An 18,001-nucleotide genomic window follows, 5' to 3' on the forward strand; every position below is an offset into this window, starting at 1 on the left:
TAAAAATACAAAAATTAGTCGGGTGTGGTGGTGGGCGCCTGTAGTCCCAGCTACTTGGGAGGCTGAGGCAGGAGAACTGCTTGAACCTGGGAGGTGGAGGTTTCAGTGAACGGAGATTACGCCACTGCACTCCAGCCTGGGCCATAGAGTGAGGCTCCATCTCAAAAATAAATAAATAAATAGCCAGGTGTGGTGGCTCACAACTGTAAGCACTCTGGGAGGCCAAGGTGGGTGGATCACTTGAGGTCAGGAGTTCGAGACCAGCCTGGCCAACATGGTGAAACCCTGTCTCTACTTAAAATAGAAAAATTAGCCGGGCGTGGTGGCTCATGCCTGTAATCCCAGCTACTTGGGAGGCTGAGGCAGGAGAATCGCTTGACCCCAGGAGGCGGAGGCTGCAGTGAGCCAAGATTGTGCCATTGCACTACAGCCTGGGCGACAAGAGCGAAACTCCATCTCAAAAAAATAAGAATAATAAATAAATAAATAAACTTTAAAAAGATCTGCTTCACCAGGCGCAGTGGCTAACGCCTGTAATCCCAGCATTTTGGGAGGCCGAGGTGGGTGGATCACCTGAGGTCAGGAGTTCAAGACCAGCATGGCCAACATGGTGAAACCCCATCTCTACTAAAACTACAAAACTTAGCCAGGCATGGTGGCAGGTGCCTGTAATCCCAGCTACTCGGTAGGCTAAGGCAGGAGAATCCCTTGAACCCGGGAGGCGGAGGTTGAAGTGGGCCGAGATCACGCCATTGCACCCCAGCCTAGGCGACAGAGTGAGACTCCATCTCAAAAAAAAAAAATATATATATATATATATGTGTATATATATATATATATATATCTGCTTCTTACCTATTCTTCCTTTCAGAGATGAATTTTGAAACTTGTGGAGGTGAGAATATTGAATTTTTAGAACATTGTGCCCACGAAGGAATATTGGATGAAGCATGTTTTCTCATCCACAGAAGAATAGTTCAAAGGGAATGGACTTTTAGAAAAACAAGGAGTAATCATATTAGATGTTTGGAAGAGATGACTGTGCCACATCCAGGAATATCAGGGAGCCCTATGCCCTGGAAAATATTTAGGAAAAGACAGACATGTACTTTTTGGAAGTGTTTGAGAATAAGTTTAATATCTGAACCAAAATAAACACTTCACAAAGGTCCTCCTTGCCACTTATTAATTCTAAAACCCACTGAGGTGAAATGAGAGGAGACTCCTAAGCCTCAGCCCCTCCCAAATGGAGTGCAGGTCAGCCTGGAGAATTATGCTGTTGACCCCAGTTCCCCCTTGGGAAAGAAGTCTTTACACACTGTTTACCCCTAGAATTCTGCGACTGGGAAAGTGGACTTTTCCCATACTCTCCCCTCCCCAACATAACTAAGAGTGAAATTGGAGTGCCAGGATGGGAGAGATTCCAGGAGCAGCCAAGAAGGCTCTGCCTCCAAGAAAAGACCACTAGATGTTCCCTTAGAAATCCAGCAACACTGGGCTGGGCAAGGTGTTTCACGCCTGTAATCCCAGCACTTTGGGAGGCAGAGGCAGGTGGATCACCTGAGGTCAAGAGTTCGAGACCAGCCAGGTCAACATGGTGAAACCACATCTCTACTAAAAATACAAAAATTAGCTGGGCCTGGTGGCATGCATCTGTAATCCCAGCTACTTGGGAGGCTGAGAGAGGAGAATCTCTTGAACCTGGGAGGTGGAGGTTGCAATGAGCCAAGACTGCCATTGCACTGCAGCCTGGGCAACAAGAGCCAAACTCCTTTTCAAAGGAGAAGAAAGAAATCCAGCAACACCTATCAAAAGATCAAATTTTTGTACCCATAAATTCATCCCGCAATAAAAATCTGCCTTCTATGACACACAATAAATCAGAGTACCTGTGGCACGGAGCTCCAAATTCAGTGTTCTGGATTGTTGAAGTTAAGGCTCATCATGGAGGGTTCACTTCTCAAGATTGGATCCTAAAACTGGATACCATCAAGATGGGACATAGCAGGGTCTACCCTGGTAGGTGGAAACATGTGGAAACTCTACCTAAAAGCTCAGTCTGGGTGCAGTGGTTCATGCCTGTATTGCCAGCACTTTGGGAGGCCGAGGCAGACAGATCTCGAGGTCAGGAATTTGAGACCAGCCTGGCCAACATAGCGAAACCCCATCTCTACTAAAAATACAAAAAATTAGCTGGGTGTGGTGGCAGGCACCTGTAATCCCAGCTACTTGGGAGGTTGAGGCAGGAGAATCATTTGAACCTGGGAGGCAGAGGTTATAGTGAGCCAAGATTGCACCACTGCACTCCAGCCTGAGTGACAGTGTGAGACTCTGTCTCAAAAAAAAAAATCAGAACATACAAACACACAGCAACCTCAAGGTCCCACCCACCTCTCAGAGCCTGTATGGGGTAAAGTTAAGCACAAAAGCTTTACAGACAGCCTACCTGGGTTCAAATCCTAGTTTTGCTGTTCACAAAGCAGCCCTGAGTATATTCCTCATGCTCCATGTACCTCAATTCCCTGTCTGCAAAGTGGATATAATATTTCTTACTTTATAGAATTATTGTGAGAATTAACTGAGATGGTGCATGTTAAGTGCTTACAAGTCTAAACTGCTCTCACCAGTTTAGATTAGGTAGCCCAGACCTCATCAATACCAGCAGAGTGTCAGGGGAGAGGGACCTGAGAGGGAGATGTCATGAACCCTGCATTTTGACTAGTGATCAGTAAAGGTTAGCTATTATTGTTATTGGCAAGGAGGGCACCCTAGCAGCTGTCTTGCCTATCTCTTAAGACAAATCAGTTCTCTCAGAGGCTTGAGGGTTTGCATTCCCTGGGTCAGTACCCATTCATCCCCTAGCCTTCCCTTTTCACTCAAGTACTCAAGTCAGTCAATGTCATTGGGTTCCCCGGTTAATCAGTGAACATTTTCTTCCAGGTACAGGAGGAAACCATTTCCCAGGCAGGCTTTTTTGGGGACTGACCATCTGGCTTTAACTCTTCACCTCTTCCTGCCACCAACCTGTGAGGCCTAGTGTGGCTTCTCTGAAGGACCCTGCAGTTGAAAGGAAAGGAAATCAGAAGTTTTCACAGCCCCACCGTTCCACCTCAGGCTCTTCTCCTCTCTTCTCTAGTCCAGAAACCAGCCCATATCCATAAAACATCAGTTCTCCTGTCAGAGTCATCCACAACACAATAGACTTCCCAGGCCTGGGAATAAAGACTGCAGTCCCTTCATCCTCTAAAGCCTTCCTGGGCCAACGGCCAAGAGCCACCCTCAACTGGTCTGAGCCAGAGCTATCAGCTCCAACTGACTTTCCTGGTGGGAGCTGCTGGGAGCTGTCTCTCTCAGGTCACAGCCAGCTGCTGCCCAGATTCTATTCACTCTCACATTTCACACACCAAACCCAGCATAGCTAAGCTGAATCTCATAGTCCTGCTTTCTCCCAGGAACCTGAAATCAGGGACTCAGCTGTCATTATTTCCATGAAGGAGAGTGTATGAAATGCATTCAGTCAATCATCTGCCACTTATCAAGCACCTACTCTATGCCCCTAGCCTGTGTAATGAGGAGTCACAGCCCAGTGTGAATAGCTAATATCTACATAAGATATATGTAATATCTATGTAAGATCTATGCAAAAGGTAAGTGCTGGCTTCTGTCTGAATTTTTGCCCTGTTATTTCAGAGTACTGTAAAGCTCCTCTGATCCCTAAGCTTTGCATCAGAGGCTTAGACATTCATTATCTCCCTGGGTAGGGGTGGAGAGGTGGGGCATGGTCCAGAATCCAGCACAGTGCCCGGCTCAGGAATGTTGGTTTGGTAGAATCAAAGGTGATGTCTTGCTTGCTCTCACCAGTTTATTTTATTTTTACTTATTTGTTTTTATTTTTATTTATTTGTTTTTGAGACAGAGACTCTGTCATCCAGGCTGGAGTGCAGTGGCTCAATCTCGGCTCGCTATAGCCTCTGCCTCTCAGGCTCAATCGCTTCTCATGCCTCAGCTACCCAAGTAGCTGGGATTACAGGCATGTGCCCCCACGCCTGGTCAATTTTTGTATTTTTAGTAGAGATGGGGTTTCACCATGTTGGCCAGGCTGGTCTCAAACTCCTGACCTCAGGTGAACTGCCCGCCTTGGCCTCCCAAAGTGCTGGGCTTACAGGCGTGAGCCACCGCGCCTGGCTGCTCTCACCAGTTTAGATTAGGTAGCCCAGACCTCATCAATACCAGCTAAGTGTCAGGGGAGAGGGAACTGAGACGGAGATGTCATGAACCCTGCTCCTAGGAGGTAGACAAGCCAAGAGAGACTCTAACGACAGGTGTGCTCTCAGTTCTAAGCTCAGGTGACAGTCCTGGGGAATAATACAAAGTCTTGCTTACCATATAGTCACCTTTTTATAAAGTATAAGTCAAACTAACTATTAATGTTCTGGCTTCCTATCCTGATAAGTATACCTTTACAGTGACTTGGGAGACCAGGTTTGGATTTAGAACTCCTGGAAGTCCCATGCTAGAATGTGCCCCAGTTCTGGCCCTCAGCCCATTGGCTGCCTTCTCTTCCCTCTCCCCATCTTGCACTGCAAAGAACCCGACGTACATGTGTAGACACCCTAGTCTACACATCCAAGCTCTGTCACCCTACTGTCTGGCAAACAGCTGCCCTTTGGCCACGGCTGGGCTGAATGTTTGTGTTTCCCAAAAATTCCTATATTGAAACTTAATCCCCAATGTGATAGTATAGTTGTCCTTCCATATCTGTCGGGGATTGGTTTCAGGATGCCTGAGGATACTGAAATCCACAGGTGCTCAAGTCTCTCATATAAAATGGTATACTCCAGCCTGGGCAACATAGTGAGACCCCATCTCTAAAAATAAAAATAAAAAAATTAGCCAGGTGTGGTGGCACATGCCTGTAGTCCCAGCCATTCAGGAGGCTGAGGTGGGAGGATCACTTGAGCCAGGGAAATCGAGTGAGCTGTGATTGCACCACTGCACTCCAGCCTGGGCCTTTGTTTTTTGTTCTCTGTCTCAAAAAACAAAACAAAACCCACCAAAAACAGTGTAGTATTTGCACATAACCTTCTGTGCACATCCTCTTGCATAAGATTATCTCTAGGTTACTTATAATACCTACTAATATAATGTAAACGCTATGTAAATAGTTGTTATGCTGTATTGACATTCTTTGTTTGTATTGTTTTTTATTGTTGTATTGCGGGGGTTGGGTTGTTTGTTTGGAGGCAGAGTCTTGCTCTGTTACCCAGGCTGGAGTGCAGTGGTATGATCTTGGCTCACTGCAACCTCCATCTCCTGGGTTCAAGCAATTCTTGTGCCTCCAGCCTCCCAAATAGCTGGGATTACAGGCATGTACCACCACACCTGATTAATTTTTGTATTTTTAGTAGAGACAGGGTTTCACCCTGTTGCCCAAGCTGGTTGCGAACTCCTGAGCTCAGGCAATCTGCCCACCTTGGCCTCCCAGAATGCTGGGATTACAGGCATGAGCCACCGTGCCCAGCCTGTTGTTGTTTTGGAATATGGTATTTTCCATCTGAGGTTGTATCTGAGGACGCAGACCCCAGGGATATGGAGGGCTGACTGTATTAAGGTGGGGCCTTTTGGGGTGCAATAAGTCAAGTAAGAATAGAGGGATTAGCTCCCTTATAAAAGAGGCCAAGGGAGCTTTCTTGCCCTTCCACCTTGTGAGGGTACAGTGAAAAGACACCTGTCTATGAGGAAGAGGGCTCTCATCAGACATCGACCTTGATCTTGACCTTGATCTTGGACTTTCCAGTCTCCAAAAGTGTGAGCAATAAATTTCTCTTGTCTGTAAGCCACTGAGTCTAAGGTACTTTGTTGTAGCAACCAGAGCAGACTAAGGCAGCCACCTCTTAGACCTACAAGTATGCACACCAACAGCACAGCTCCCGGAACCCAGAGAGGAGGGTCCAGGAAGTGGGCTTGGCAGAGAATTCTGGGGCCCTAGGTATAAGAAGTGTGGTCTAAAAGGAGGCCCTGTGCCCTATAGGGAGGGTCGTGGTGGCAGGAGGATCCGAGCAGGGACTTCTGAAGTGGGAATCCGGAGTACTGACCCCTGCTTTCTTGCAATGGGATTTTCCAGGCTGCAAGCTGACAGCAAAGGCTGTCATTTCCCTGTCCTCTAACACTGGTTCACTAATCTCTCTATCCCGAGGAGTGAACAGGAAACAAACAGACCAGTACAAAAGAAAAAAATACTGTTTATTCCACACAACTACATCAAATGCTTCTTCCCCATTCTCCTCTCCCCTTCCCCGCTCCAGCCCTCAGGAAGCTTTGCCTGTGTTGGGAACAGTGAGGACCTCAGTGTTAGAGCCTGGTCCATGAGGCAGGAAGGAAATCTGGGCATGGGAAGGTAACTGGATTTCCAAGAACACAAAAATGTCAGGGTCTCGAATTCCAAACTCGTGTGTTCCTTAGTCCATTTGGCTGAGTTCTTTCCCTGGACTTTACCTGGATAAAATGCCATGGTTAGTGCAGGGTCAAAGGCCCTAGCTGATTCACCAGGAAAGTTTTGGTCTTTCTTCCATTTAAAACAAAACAAACAAAACCCCACACCGTTAAACCATTTCTGTCCATTCTCCTCTCTTTCCATAGTAAAGACGACACTAAACTCTGGCTTCAGTCCAGAAGATGTTTTCAAAACGAAATGTACACCGTCTCCTTTCAGAGCCTGATGCTAACAAGAAATAAAATAAACCCACCTCCTAGGTGAGAGGTTCAGGCCCCAGTTGCTTCCTGGGGGTCTTACACTGCGGGAGCAAGGGCAGAGATCATAGGCCAGCGAGCTCTGCTTTGGGCACACTTCAGGGACACCCTGCATCCCCATGCCTGGAGAATTCAGCCTACAAACCTCTCACCCCTGGTATTGTTCCTCCGAATGACCAGCAGAGGAGAAATGGTTTAGTTCTAGCTCAGCCTTGGGAAGACAGATTTAAATGAGGGAGGGGCTGAGAAAGCATGGCCAGGCCTAATTTAGACCAGTGGTTCATGATTGTTTTCCCATCATGACACAGGACAGATGGTGCCCTCCTGCACGTCCACCACCACAGACACACCCTGGATTATGTGCTATTCCCAGGGTGCCAGCTGTGACCCATTTGTCTCTCTCAAAAAAGAAAGCATACCTGAATGCAAGCATCTGAGCATGAAAACCTGCATCGCTATAGGTTTCTTTGTTTGTTTGAGACAGAGTCTTGCTCTGTCACCCAGGCTGGAGTGAAGCAACGTGATCTCAGCTCATTGCAACCTCCCGGGTTCAAGCAATCTCCTGCTTCAGCCTCCCAAGTAGCTGGGATTACAGGTGTGTGCCACTACACCTGACTAATTTTTGTATTTTTAGTAGAGACAGGGTTTCACCATGTTGGTCAGGCTGGTCTCAAACTCCTGACCTCAAATGATCTGCCCACCTCAGCCTCCCAAAGTGTTGGAATTACAGGCGTGAGCCACCGTACCTGGCCTAATTTACTAAGTGTAAGTCACTGAATCCTTTACAAGCTCTGGAACTTAACTATTCTCACGGAAAACTTGTTTGCAACACCCCTCCCAAATGAGTCTGTCATCTTACTGAGGCAGGTCAATAACCCTGAACTAGAGTGTGGAGCCTCTCTGTTGGAGACACGCTCTTCTGGAAAGCTGGGTCAGGCAAGCTGCCCACCTGCTTCCTCACCTCTGCTACAATCTGGCAGGCATGGTTTGTCCAAATGCAGCAGGGCGTGTGTGTGTGCGTGTGTGTGTGCACGCACGCATGCTGCACATGCGTGTGCTAATTCAGCACACAACTGTCCTCCTCTCACTGGCCAGGCTACCAAGAGGGTGGCCACGCTGGCATTGCAGGGCCTGGGAGGGACCAACAGGAAGTGGGAAAGGAAACAGCATACCAGAAGCAGCTAGGCTAGGAGGTGGCTCTGCACCAGTGACTGACAGAGGTGGTGATGTGTCTCCACCTGATGGTCACTCCCTCAGGGTGGATCATGGGAGGTCCAATGGAGGCAGCTGTTGGAGACCAGCCTCTGTAAGGATACGAGTACTGAAGAGAGGGGTGCTTGACCACCGTGACTTGAGGCCCTTTAGGGACTGTCTACACCACAAGCCTGTGGTCATCTAGGCAAATCTCTGTTCTCTCCTGACTTCCTGGAGTTACATACTGAATTTTAGGGGCTTTCCAGCCACAGTGAGGCTGGAAACTTACTTAACAGCTTGGATGAGAGCTAACCCCCAAGGTACCACAGCTACCCTGTCTAGAGGCAAAACCCAACCTGATCTGAGGGTGTTCTTGGCTCGGAGGACACTGGGGGGATTGCTTACACATAGACATGGTCTGAGACTCGACAAAATGAGATTCCTCCTCCGGTATCCAAGGCTTGAAGTTACAAAGAAAATTAGAGTTAAGTCAGCTTCCACAAGAGACCTTCCCAGGCTCCATCATTTATTTCAAGATGTTGTCCTTTCCCCCAGGGCCTTGCTGTCTGGTTTATTGTTTAATTTGCTCCTTTTAAGAAAACCCTAGTTTTGGGCTGGGAATGGGTGTGAGGACAAGAGAAAGAAAGAGAAAGTCAGCATTCCTTTCCTTGTTTTTCTCCAGAGTTGCCCGTTTGTTTGGGCAGTGGGATTTTCCAGTCTGCACGTTTTCGTAACCCACATTTTTTTGTGGGAGGGATGGCCATTGACAGAGATTAGATTAAAATCTGAAAGAACAGCCTTATTTTCTAAATTCCCAATCTTCTGCAGACCCAGGACAACTCCACGACAGGTAGAGTTCACTGTTGCTTCCTTCCAACGTGGATTAAGAAAAGGTTCTGTTTTAGTGCAATTTTCCCCACAAAGGAACCAGGAAGAGGTGGGAGAGGAGATCCCATGTTCCAGCCCCAGGGGTTTGAGAACCTTCTGACCTGGAGGTCAGGGCAGACATTTGAGTCTGACCTTCTGAGCAGCACATCACACTTTTTTGAATCTTATCTCCTGGGTCCTTTCGGCGCGCCTGCAGGCAAAGTGTGGGGGCGGAAGGGCAGTGTGAGGCTGTGGTTCCACTGGATGAGTTGTCATACCTGCCACACTAACACAGAGGAGCAAAGGAGAAGAGAAGGTGGAAAGAGAACACCATCAAAAGCAAGTGCTAATGGCCAGTGGTCCTTAGGAGCTGCTACAGCCCTGCCCCAAAGACGGAGTTTCTGGTTCCCCGCCAGAATTCACCCTTCAGAAACCATGCTGGCAAGGTGCTTCTCTAAGTGACATCACAAATCTTCTTCTTCAGAGCGACCAGCCCAGAGCCTGGAGCTCTCGTGTGACCCCCTCTGGCCTCCCCTTGTTGTGAGATGTGTGGGAGAAGAGGGACATTGATGCACATGCACACGGTGGAGTCTCATGACCTGGGGTGAGCACAGCTGCACGTGGCAAAATGACAGGTGCTGTCATGGCAGTGGCTGCAGCCGGGTGCCAAGGGAAACGGACAAAGTGCTAGAACACAGGGCCAGGGGCTGAGCCCTAAGGGATCTGAAAGACATTCAGCTTGCTGGTGTTCTTGAGCGTCTGGCGCCGATTGCAGAACCAGACCCGCACGACCTCCCGGTCATAGTTGAGCTCTTTAGCAATTTCAGTGATCTCCTGGCCTGTGGGCAGTGGGTTCTTCTCAAAATAGGCATTGAGAGCCTCTATGGCCTGGGGGGTGAAGGAGGTGCGGCGTTTGCGTTTCTTGGAGGGCTCGCCTCCCACAAACTCCATCAGGTTCTGCTGGCCTTCCTGGTTCCGCAGCTCAGCTTCGTTCAGCCACTTTTCCAGCACCGGCTTCAGCTTCTGGGCACTCTTGGGTGTGATGTCCAGCTTCTCGAACCTGTGGGCAACCCATACCCAGGAAGAGGGAGTGAGAGCATCTTGGTCTCTTTGGCACACCCTGCACCTAGGTGCAGGCTCCATCCTCAAGGGGCCGCTCCTCTAGGGGCTGGTGAGAATGTACCCAGTGCTCCCCTCACCGCCTCCACCACGAGCCCTCTAGCTTGGCCAAGTCCAGACTCCTCAGACCCTCTGATGTGCCCGGTCCTAACAGGGAGACCATTCCCATGGCCTCGGCTCAGTCAGTAGTGGAATAATAATAGTGCAACTGCCTTACGAACCGCCATTCTAGAACGTTCCCCTAAATGAATGAAGTTCTTTGAGGAGTCACCTTGGGAGGCCTCCAGTCACACTCCCATAGCAGCATCACTGACAAGTCAGGCTGCTCTTTCTGGCTGAGCTGGATGTGGCGACAGGATTATCCACAGGATGCTGAAGGCACTCTAAAGGTCACTCTAGCCTGACCTATGGAGCTGGCAGGCAGATGAAACCTTTCGGCCATCCCTGAGTCATGCGCTTATTCTTGTTTGAAACTCTATCCCTCCTGGCACCAAAACCAGTTTGTAGGCTGCTTACACAAAACTCAGCTATGTTACTTTATAGTCATGCCTTGTAAGAAGGGAGACGGGAGCATGATGAGGCATGGTAGGTTACAGTTAAGGGCCAAGATAGAATGGAAGTTCCCACTTTGGTGACTAATTTTATAAGCTGTACTCCTTTCCTGCTAGAATTCCTCGGTGCATTAGGGTCTTGGGTTCCTCAAAGAAGACCCATATTAATGCCCAGGATTAGAGGATAAACTTCAGAGGGCCTCAGAAGGACAGGGTCAGTCTTTGACTACCCAGGTGTTCACATCTACCCTTAAGACGGTCTTCCTTATCTGAAAACAGGCTGGAGCAAGGGGGCATATGGAAATGGGGCCAGTGCCCAGGTCCCCATGAGTGCCCGGTGGCACCAGGCAGCTGAGCAGGCCCTGATCCTGTCTAGGGCAGCCTTACTCACCGGCAGATGGCTGACTGGCTGTAGGCTGGACCTTCCGTTGCAGTCAGAGCCTGACCCACCTGGGTCTGTGTAAGGCCCAGGGAGAGCCGCCGGATCTTAAAGTTCTTGGCAAACTCCCGGATCTCTTCTAAGTTGATCCCATCCTCATCCAGAGTTGGAGTATGTGGCTCTAGGCCAGAGGGAGGGAGCAGGGATGAGTGTGTAACATGGGAACCATCCCTGCTTATCTCTCACTACTCACGCAGTAGTGAGAGGTGAGGACACCTGGGAAAAGGCTCACGCACCTTCAAGACCTTTATCACCTTTGTCCCCGAGACAAGCAAGACTTGAAGAAAAGGGGCCTAAACTAACCTGTCCAGGGGTAAGGAGCTATTTTCAAGTTCTTCCGGCTCTAACTGCTCAACCTCCCCCACTTGCCTTAGGCTTGGCCCCAAACACACTTTTTGGTTACCCACATTCCTCAAATAGAGGCCATGGCTCGGCCTCTCTGAAAAGCAGCCAGCCAGCCAGCTCAATAGCCTCCACTGTCATCATGCCCAAACTCCACCTCCACAGGAATGGGAATGTAAAAGCCAGCCCCTCATATTGGGCCTCTGCCATTCCCCTTTGGACTCTAGGATGTTTATCAAGGAAAGTAGCATCTGAAGAGGTTGGGTGCCCAAATAAATGCCTCCCCCCTTCTCCACACTACTCCTCCAGGAGCCACTTACTGGACACCAACTGGCTGACGGTGGGGGTCTCTGAGCAGGTAATTGGGATAGGAGCAGAGGCAGATGGCTTGGCTGCTGGAGCTGGGCTGGCGATGACCACAGCAGGCTGGGGCGCGGTTGGTGTGGGCTGGATGGGCTGCACCTGTGTAAGGACAGACAACAAGCCTTTGCTGCCCTCTGCCAGGCTCAGGGACTTAAAATCCCTGGGTGGACCAGGGGCAGGGCAAAAACACACATGAAATCCTCACGCATGCAGGACATTCCCGCCTGGGCCCTATCATAAAGCAAGACTGGGCAGGGCATGGTGGCTGATGCCACCCAACACTTTGGGAAGCCAAGGTGGGAGGATCACTTGAGGTTGGGAGTTTGAGATCAGCATGGGCAATGTGGCAAAACCCTGTCTCTACTAAAATTAGCTGGGTGTGTTGGTGGGTGCCTGTAATCCCAGCTACTGAGGAGGCTGAGGCCGGAGAATTGCTTGAACCCGGGAGGCGGAGGTTGCAATTAGCCAAGACTGTGCCACTACACTCCAGCCTGGGTGACACAGTGAGACTCCATCTCAAAAAAAAAGCAAGACTAGAGGCTGCTTATTAACACCGACCCAACAACAGTGACTGAATTATACTAAATAAGCACAGCAACCTGCCCTACCAACCTGGAGCTTCACACCCACCTGTGACACAGGCAGGCGAGAGGCTCAGAAAGGTTCAGTACACTTGGCCAAAGCCCCAACAAGTGCTCATCCTTGGGATAGCTGCTTCCAAATCTCTGCTCTCAAAGATAGTCTCAACCTGATTTTACAGCCTCTCAGGCCCCAAATGTGCATGAACAGGGAAACTGGTAGGTGGCTTTTGGTATCTCTCTACCATGAGAGACTGTGCAGCCATTAAAAAGGAGAAGGTATACCTCCTACCTACTCTGATGTCTGAGTCATAGCCCTAGGTGAAAAATGTAAGGTGAAAATCAGTTTTGGCCAGGCGTGGTGGCTCACGCCTTAATCCCAGCACTTTGGGAGGCTAAGGTGGGTGGATCACCTGAGGTCGGGAGTTCAAGACCAGCCTGGCCAACATGGTGAAACTCTGTCTCTTACTAAAAATACAAAAATTAGGCCGGGCGCGGTGGCTCAAGCCTGTAATCCCAGCACTTTGGGAGGCCGAGGCGGGCGGATCACAAGGTCAGGAGATCGAGACCACAGTGAAACCCCGTCTCTACTAAAAATACAAAAAATTAGCCAGGCGCGGTGGCGGGCGCCTGTAGTCCCAGCTACTCAGGAGGCTGAGGCAGGAGAATGGCGGGAACCCGGGAGGCGGAGCTTGCAGTGAGCCGAGATCGCGCCACTGCACTCCAGCCTGGGCAACAGCGTGAGACTCCGTCTCAAAAAAAAAAAAAAAAAAAAAAAAAAAAACAAAAATTAGCCAGGCATGGTGGCATGCACCTGTAATCCCAGCACTTTGGGAGGCCAAGGTGGGTGGATCACTTGAGGTCAGGAGTTAAAGACCAGCCTGGCCAATACAGTGAAACTCCGTCTCTACTAAAGATACAAAAATTAGGCAGGTGTGGTGATGCATGCCTGTAATCCCAGCTACTGGGGAGGCTGAGGCAGGACAATCGCTTGAACCCAGGAGGCAGAGGTTGTAGTAAGACGAGAGATCATGCCACTGCACTTCAGCCTGGGCAACAGAGTGAGACTCCGTCTTGAAAAATAAAAAATAATTAAAAAAAAAGAAAATCAGTTTTTATGGAATAATGCCTTTAAGAAATACATGTGAATTTCCAGAAAAACAAAATCTTGAGGCATATAAAGTGAGCTATCAAAAGAAGTTGTCTCTGAAGTTGGAATTAGAAGGGATTTTTACTTTTTACATTACACAAAATATTAGAATTTTTGTAAAAATCATATATCATATTTGTAATCAGAAGAAACTATAAATATATGAAAGTATTTGGTATGTTTTTTTTTTTAAAAAAAGCTTTCTAGGAAGTACAGATTTCTCCAGGATGGTCCTGTTTCCTGGATTCTACCCCTGGTATGTCTCAAGTCCATTGCTTCTTTATCCCCAGGGCCTTTGCCTTAGTTCAGAGCTCCTTGACTCTCCCTAGAGCTGTTTAAACCGCCTCACCACAGTCCAGTTCTTGACATCATATGAATAACAGGGATTTTTTTTTTTTTTTGAGATGGAGTCTCACTCTGTTACCCAGACTGGAGTGCAGTAGCACGATCTCGGCTTATCACAACCTCCACCTCCCAGGTTCAAACAATTCTCCTGCCTCGGCCTCCCAAGTAGCTGGGATTACAGGAGCCTGCCACCATGCCTGGCTAATTTTTGTATTTTTAGTAGAGACGAGGTTTCACCATGTTGGCCAGGCTGGTCTTGAACTCCTGACGTCAGGTGATCCACCTGCCTCGGCCTACCAAAGTGCTGGGATTATAGGCATGAGCCACTGTGCCCAGCTTATAACAGGGATTTTTAAAAAATGCATCTCTCAGCTGGGCACAGTGTCACATGCCTGTAATCCCAGCACTTTGGGAGGCTGAGGTGGGCTGATCACTTGAGTCCAGGAGTTCAAGACCAGCCTGGGCGATGTGGCAAAACCCCGTCTCTACAAAAAATACAAAAATTAACCTGTGATGGTTCACACCTGTAGTCTCAGCTACTGGGGAGGATGAGGTGGGAGGATTGATTGAGTCTAGCAGCAGAGGTTGCAGTGAGCCGAGCTCATATCACTACACTCCAGCCTGGGCAACAGAGCAAGACCCTGGTCTCAAAAAAAAAAAAAAAAAAAAGCACATCCGGTCAGCCATTTCCTTGCTAAAGCCCTTCAGCATCAGCAGTTCCCTAGTACCTTACCTGATACTGGTAATTACAAGAAGAAGTACTGTTTGTTTTTCAAGTGCTTTCTGTGCGCCAGTGTTCATTGCCTATGTATAATATATCCTTCAGCATTCATAACCTTCTGAAGTTGGTACCTTTATGATCTCTATTCACAGATAAAGCTAAGAGGTTATTTACAAAACTTGGAGGTGCATGCTACATTTGTGAACCACTGGCCTTATTATCACCTGGGAATTTAGGAATGCAAACTCTTGGACTCCACTTCAGATCTACTGAATAAGAAACTCTGAGGTGGGACACAGGAATCTTCATTCCAGCAAGGCCTCCAGGGGATTCTGATGCACAGGCTTGAGAACTGCTGCTCTAGCATGTGATATTTGCTGCAGTTCTCTGAAGGTAGAACACTCTCACATCCAACTCATCCCTTTTTATTTTTAGAGATGGGGTCTTGCTATGTTGTCCAGGCTGGAGTGCAGTGGCTATTCACAGCCATGATCATTGTACACTGCAGCCTTGAACTCTTGGCCTCAAGTGATCCTCTGCCTCAACCTCCTGAGTAGCTGGGACTACAGGTGAGAACCACCACGCCGGCTTCACCCCTTTATGATAGTCCAATGTCCCTCATCTATGAAGTCTTGCCTAACCTCCAAGTTTGTCGAGAGCTTGGTTCTCTGGGGCCCCAAACCACCTTATTTGTGTGTCCCTGTGATAGTTTTGTCCCACTGACTTGTCTCCAATGCCAAGCTACCTAAGGCTAGGAGGACATCTTATTCATCTTTGTGTTTTCAGCACTTGGAATACAGTAGGCACTCAAAAAATACTCCTAGAATGGGAGTGGAGAGGTGGAGGGATGGAGGGGTAGAGGAAGCGAGTACAAAACTGACTTCCCAGGGCTTTTCAGGAAGATTGCTCACCCTAAAGCCGATCCTGGCCCAGTCTACTTTGACCATCACCTACCTCCCTGACCTTCTTAGAACAGCACTGGCCTCTGAGGGCACATATACATATTTTGGGTGTGTGTGAGTAGGGGGTCTCGTGAAGCTGTTTCCCTGGGCTGAACCTGGATGGATACATGTGGGTTTTCTACTGTGGGACCTCCCCCACTTTAGGAGGTGCCCTGCTCTCCTAGGAGTTTCGGAAGATGCTGTCCTGCCTGGCAGTCTGGAGGGAAGCAGCCGGTGTCAGATGGCAGAGCCTGCGCCATGCCCCACCACCCCCAGCCCTTGTACCTCACTCTTAGCAGGGGACTCAGGTGTGCTTGGCTTCCGGACAGCCACAGGTGGAGGCAGGGGGCTGCTGGCCAGGGTCGCAATCACCTGGCCCTGGGCGTTCAACAACAGTTGGGGGGTCACGGCCTGGACCTGCAGGCTTTGGGCTGGTGCTGGGGCTGCCACACTAGCTGAGTTCACTACCCATGGAAGGGTTCCAATAACCTGGGAGGAAATAAGGCAGGGACCCCAGGTGTGAGGGTAGGATCCAGCTCCACCCCAGACCCAAATCCCCACACCGCCAGGGGAAGAGACTAATGGACAAATCCCTCAAGCTGCTCTGGCCTCAGTTTCTGCATGAGTAAAGTGCAGGATTCACACTCTAAGGGCTACTTCCTTTATTCCATCCTCAGAGCTGTGGTGGAGCAGGAATAGGTCTGGATGTGGATTCAGAGAGACCTGCCTTGTTCTGCCACATTTTAGCTGTGTGGCTTTCATTGCTCTGAACCTCAGCCTTCTATCCTGTAAGATGGGAATAAAAATCTCCACCTAATAGATTTGTACTCCAAAGAAAGTGAGATGATGTATGAGAAAGCACCCATCATAAAGCCTGACCACAACATGGGTGCTCCATAAATGAAAACCCCCATGTAATGTGAGCACCTCCAGGACGGTGGTGGGTACACCCGACCAGCTTCAGCATCGGCAGAAAGCCGCCACCGAGGAGATAGGAACAACAGCTTGACATCTGTTCGAGTTTCTATGACCCACCGCCCAAGTCCTGGCTGCCTTCCCCTGGCCAGCCTCTCCGCAGTCCCCACCCTCCAGCCCTGCCTTTGGCCACTTGCCTGTCCCTGAGCATTGGTGAGGATCTGACTGCTGATCCCCGGCATGCTGGGAATGGCGCTGGTAATGACCGGAGCTGTAGTGAGGGACCCCAGGATCTGGGTCTGTCCCCCAAGGGAAGCAGCACTGATCTGTGGGTGGAGGAAGAGCCTTTCTCAGAAGCCGAGGGGTGAGAAGACCCCTGGGCAGAGGGAAGAGGACAGAGGGCATTGGGGTGGGTAGATGTGATGGTGGGCTTCAGGCCCATGTCTACCAGCTGGATGGTTTCCAGGGCTAGGGGCTGCAGGGGTCAGCGGGGAAGGGGGGGCCACAGTCATGGAAAAGTAACTCTGGTTAATCTTTCTGCCAGGGTAGAAGGGTCACACCTGAGAGGCTGATGTGATCCTAGCCATATCTAACAGCTCCCACTGCCAAGCCAGGAGCTACACTGGACAGACCAGCATAGAGCGGTAAGCTCTGGCTGCACCTTAGTGACAGCTCACAAGTTTTCAATCCCCAGACGTCATCCCACCCTCCAAGCCTGGCCCAGTGGTTCAGGTTCTGGAGAATGTGCCCAGACCTCTTGGCAGAGGTTGTCTGCTTTTATCTGGGATGGACGGGCTGGCAACTGCAAGGAGAAGGCCTCAGAGGGAGCCCATCTCTGCTGATGTGTTGGAAAAGGGCTGTGTTCGGGGGGGCTCGTCCTCCACTGTGGGAAGGGTCAGTTCCACCCTTGGCCCATGATTCTGTCCATCCCTGGTCAGCCCTGGGTGAGGGCAGCAGCTTACGATTCCTGGGCTAAATGCGAAGCCTGCAGGCTGGACGGTGATCTGCGGGGGGGTGTCCACTGGCTTGGGGGTAGGGGCAGCAGCGGTGGCAGCAGTGGGTTGCGGGAGGATGGCAGGCGTGGTCTGCAGCAGCGGCTGGGTCTGGAACAGCGTCTGGGGCTGGACTGGTGGCCGGGGTTGGGCCGTTGAGGAGGCCTGTACTGGTGCGGCAGCTTGTACGGGTGCCGGAAGAGCGGTGTTCAGCACAGCAGCTGCTATGGAGCAAGGCAGAGACAGAGGTGCTCAAATGCCTAGCCACTGCCCAGAGCGCTCCAATCCCAAGGGATCTGGCACAAGAAGGAGAGGGGGTTGGGTCAGTGGGCACAGTGGGGCAGGCAGCCACGATTCCCTTGATCCTTGAAGGGCTGGCACATGCCAGCATCTCTCATCCCCCCTCCCTGGGGCCAGATGTGTAGGTTCAAGAACCAGATGTTGAATCTTCTTGCAGTCCTTCCCAGGAGGCTGGCCATGGGGTGAGTTCTGGCGTAGGGGGAGAGGGGCAGTCTCAGACAGCCGGCTGAAGTAAGACAGGCCTGCAGGGCCAGCGTGGTGTCACGGCCTACAGTCCCGAGGTGGTGCGGCAGCTCTGCGGCCGGATGCCCAAGACACCGGATCCAGAATCCAGGGCGGCTGCCCTGGGTGGGCCGTGGGTTCTGAGTCCAACATGGCAAGCATACGTGCGGGGGTGTAGTGGAGGGTGGTGGGGGGCCTGGTGCAGTCCTGGG

General features: G+C 50.1%; 1 protein-coding gene across 9 annotated transcripts in view; it reads right to left on the minus strand.

The window, feature by feature from the left end:
- Positions 1 to 6,222: 6,222 nt before the first annotated feature.
- Positions 6,223 to 18,001, minus strand: part of POU6F1 (POU class 6 homeobox 1) — a 32,469-nt gene continuing 20,690 nt past the window's right edge. For 6 of the 9 annotated variants that reach the window (XM_015151732.3, XM_077954284.1, XM_077954289.1 and 3 more), the window contains 6 exons: positions 17,238 to 17,491; positions 16,473 to 16,601; positions 15,646 to 15,849; positions 11,583 to 11,724; positions 10,873 to 11,041; positions 6,223 to 9,871 (listed from right to left, as the gene is read on the minus strand). In XM_015151732.3, the coding sequence (XP_015007218.1) occupies positions 9,526 to 9,871; positions 10,873 to 11,041; positions 11,583 to 11,724; positions 15,646 to 15,849; positions 16,473 to 16,601; positions 17,238 to 17,491 (1,244 nt within the window). In that variant the 3' untranslated portion in view covers positions 6,223 to 9,525. The remainder of the gene's footprint in view (positions 9,872 to 10,872; positions 11,042 to 11,582; positions 11,725 to 15,645; positions 15,850 to 16,472; positions 16,602 to 17,237; positions 17,492 to 18,001) is intronic. The other 3 variants (XM_077954291.1, XM_077954288.1, XM_015151735.3) reach the window with 2 other exon arrangements.

This window comes from Macaca mulatta, chromosome 11 (genome assembly GCF_049350105.2).
Source record: "Macaca mulatta isolate MMU2019108-1 chromosome 11, T2T-MMU8v2.0, whole genome shotgun sequence".
Classification (NCBI taxonomy): Eukaryota; Metazoa; Chordata; class Mammalia; order Primates; family Cercopithecidae; genus Macaca; species Macaca mulatta.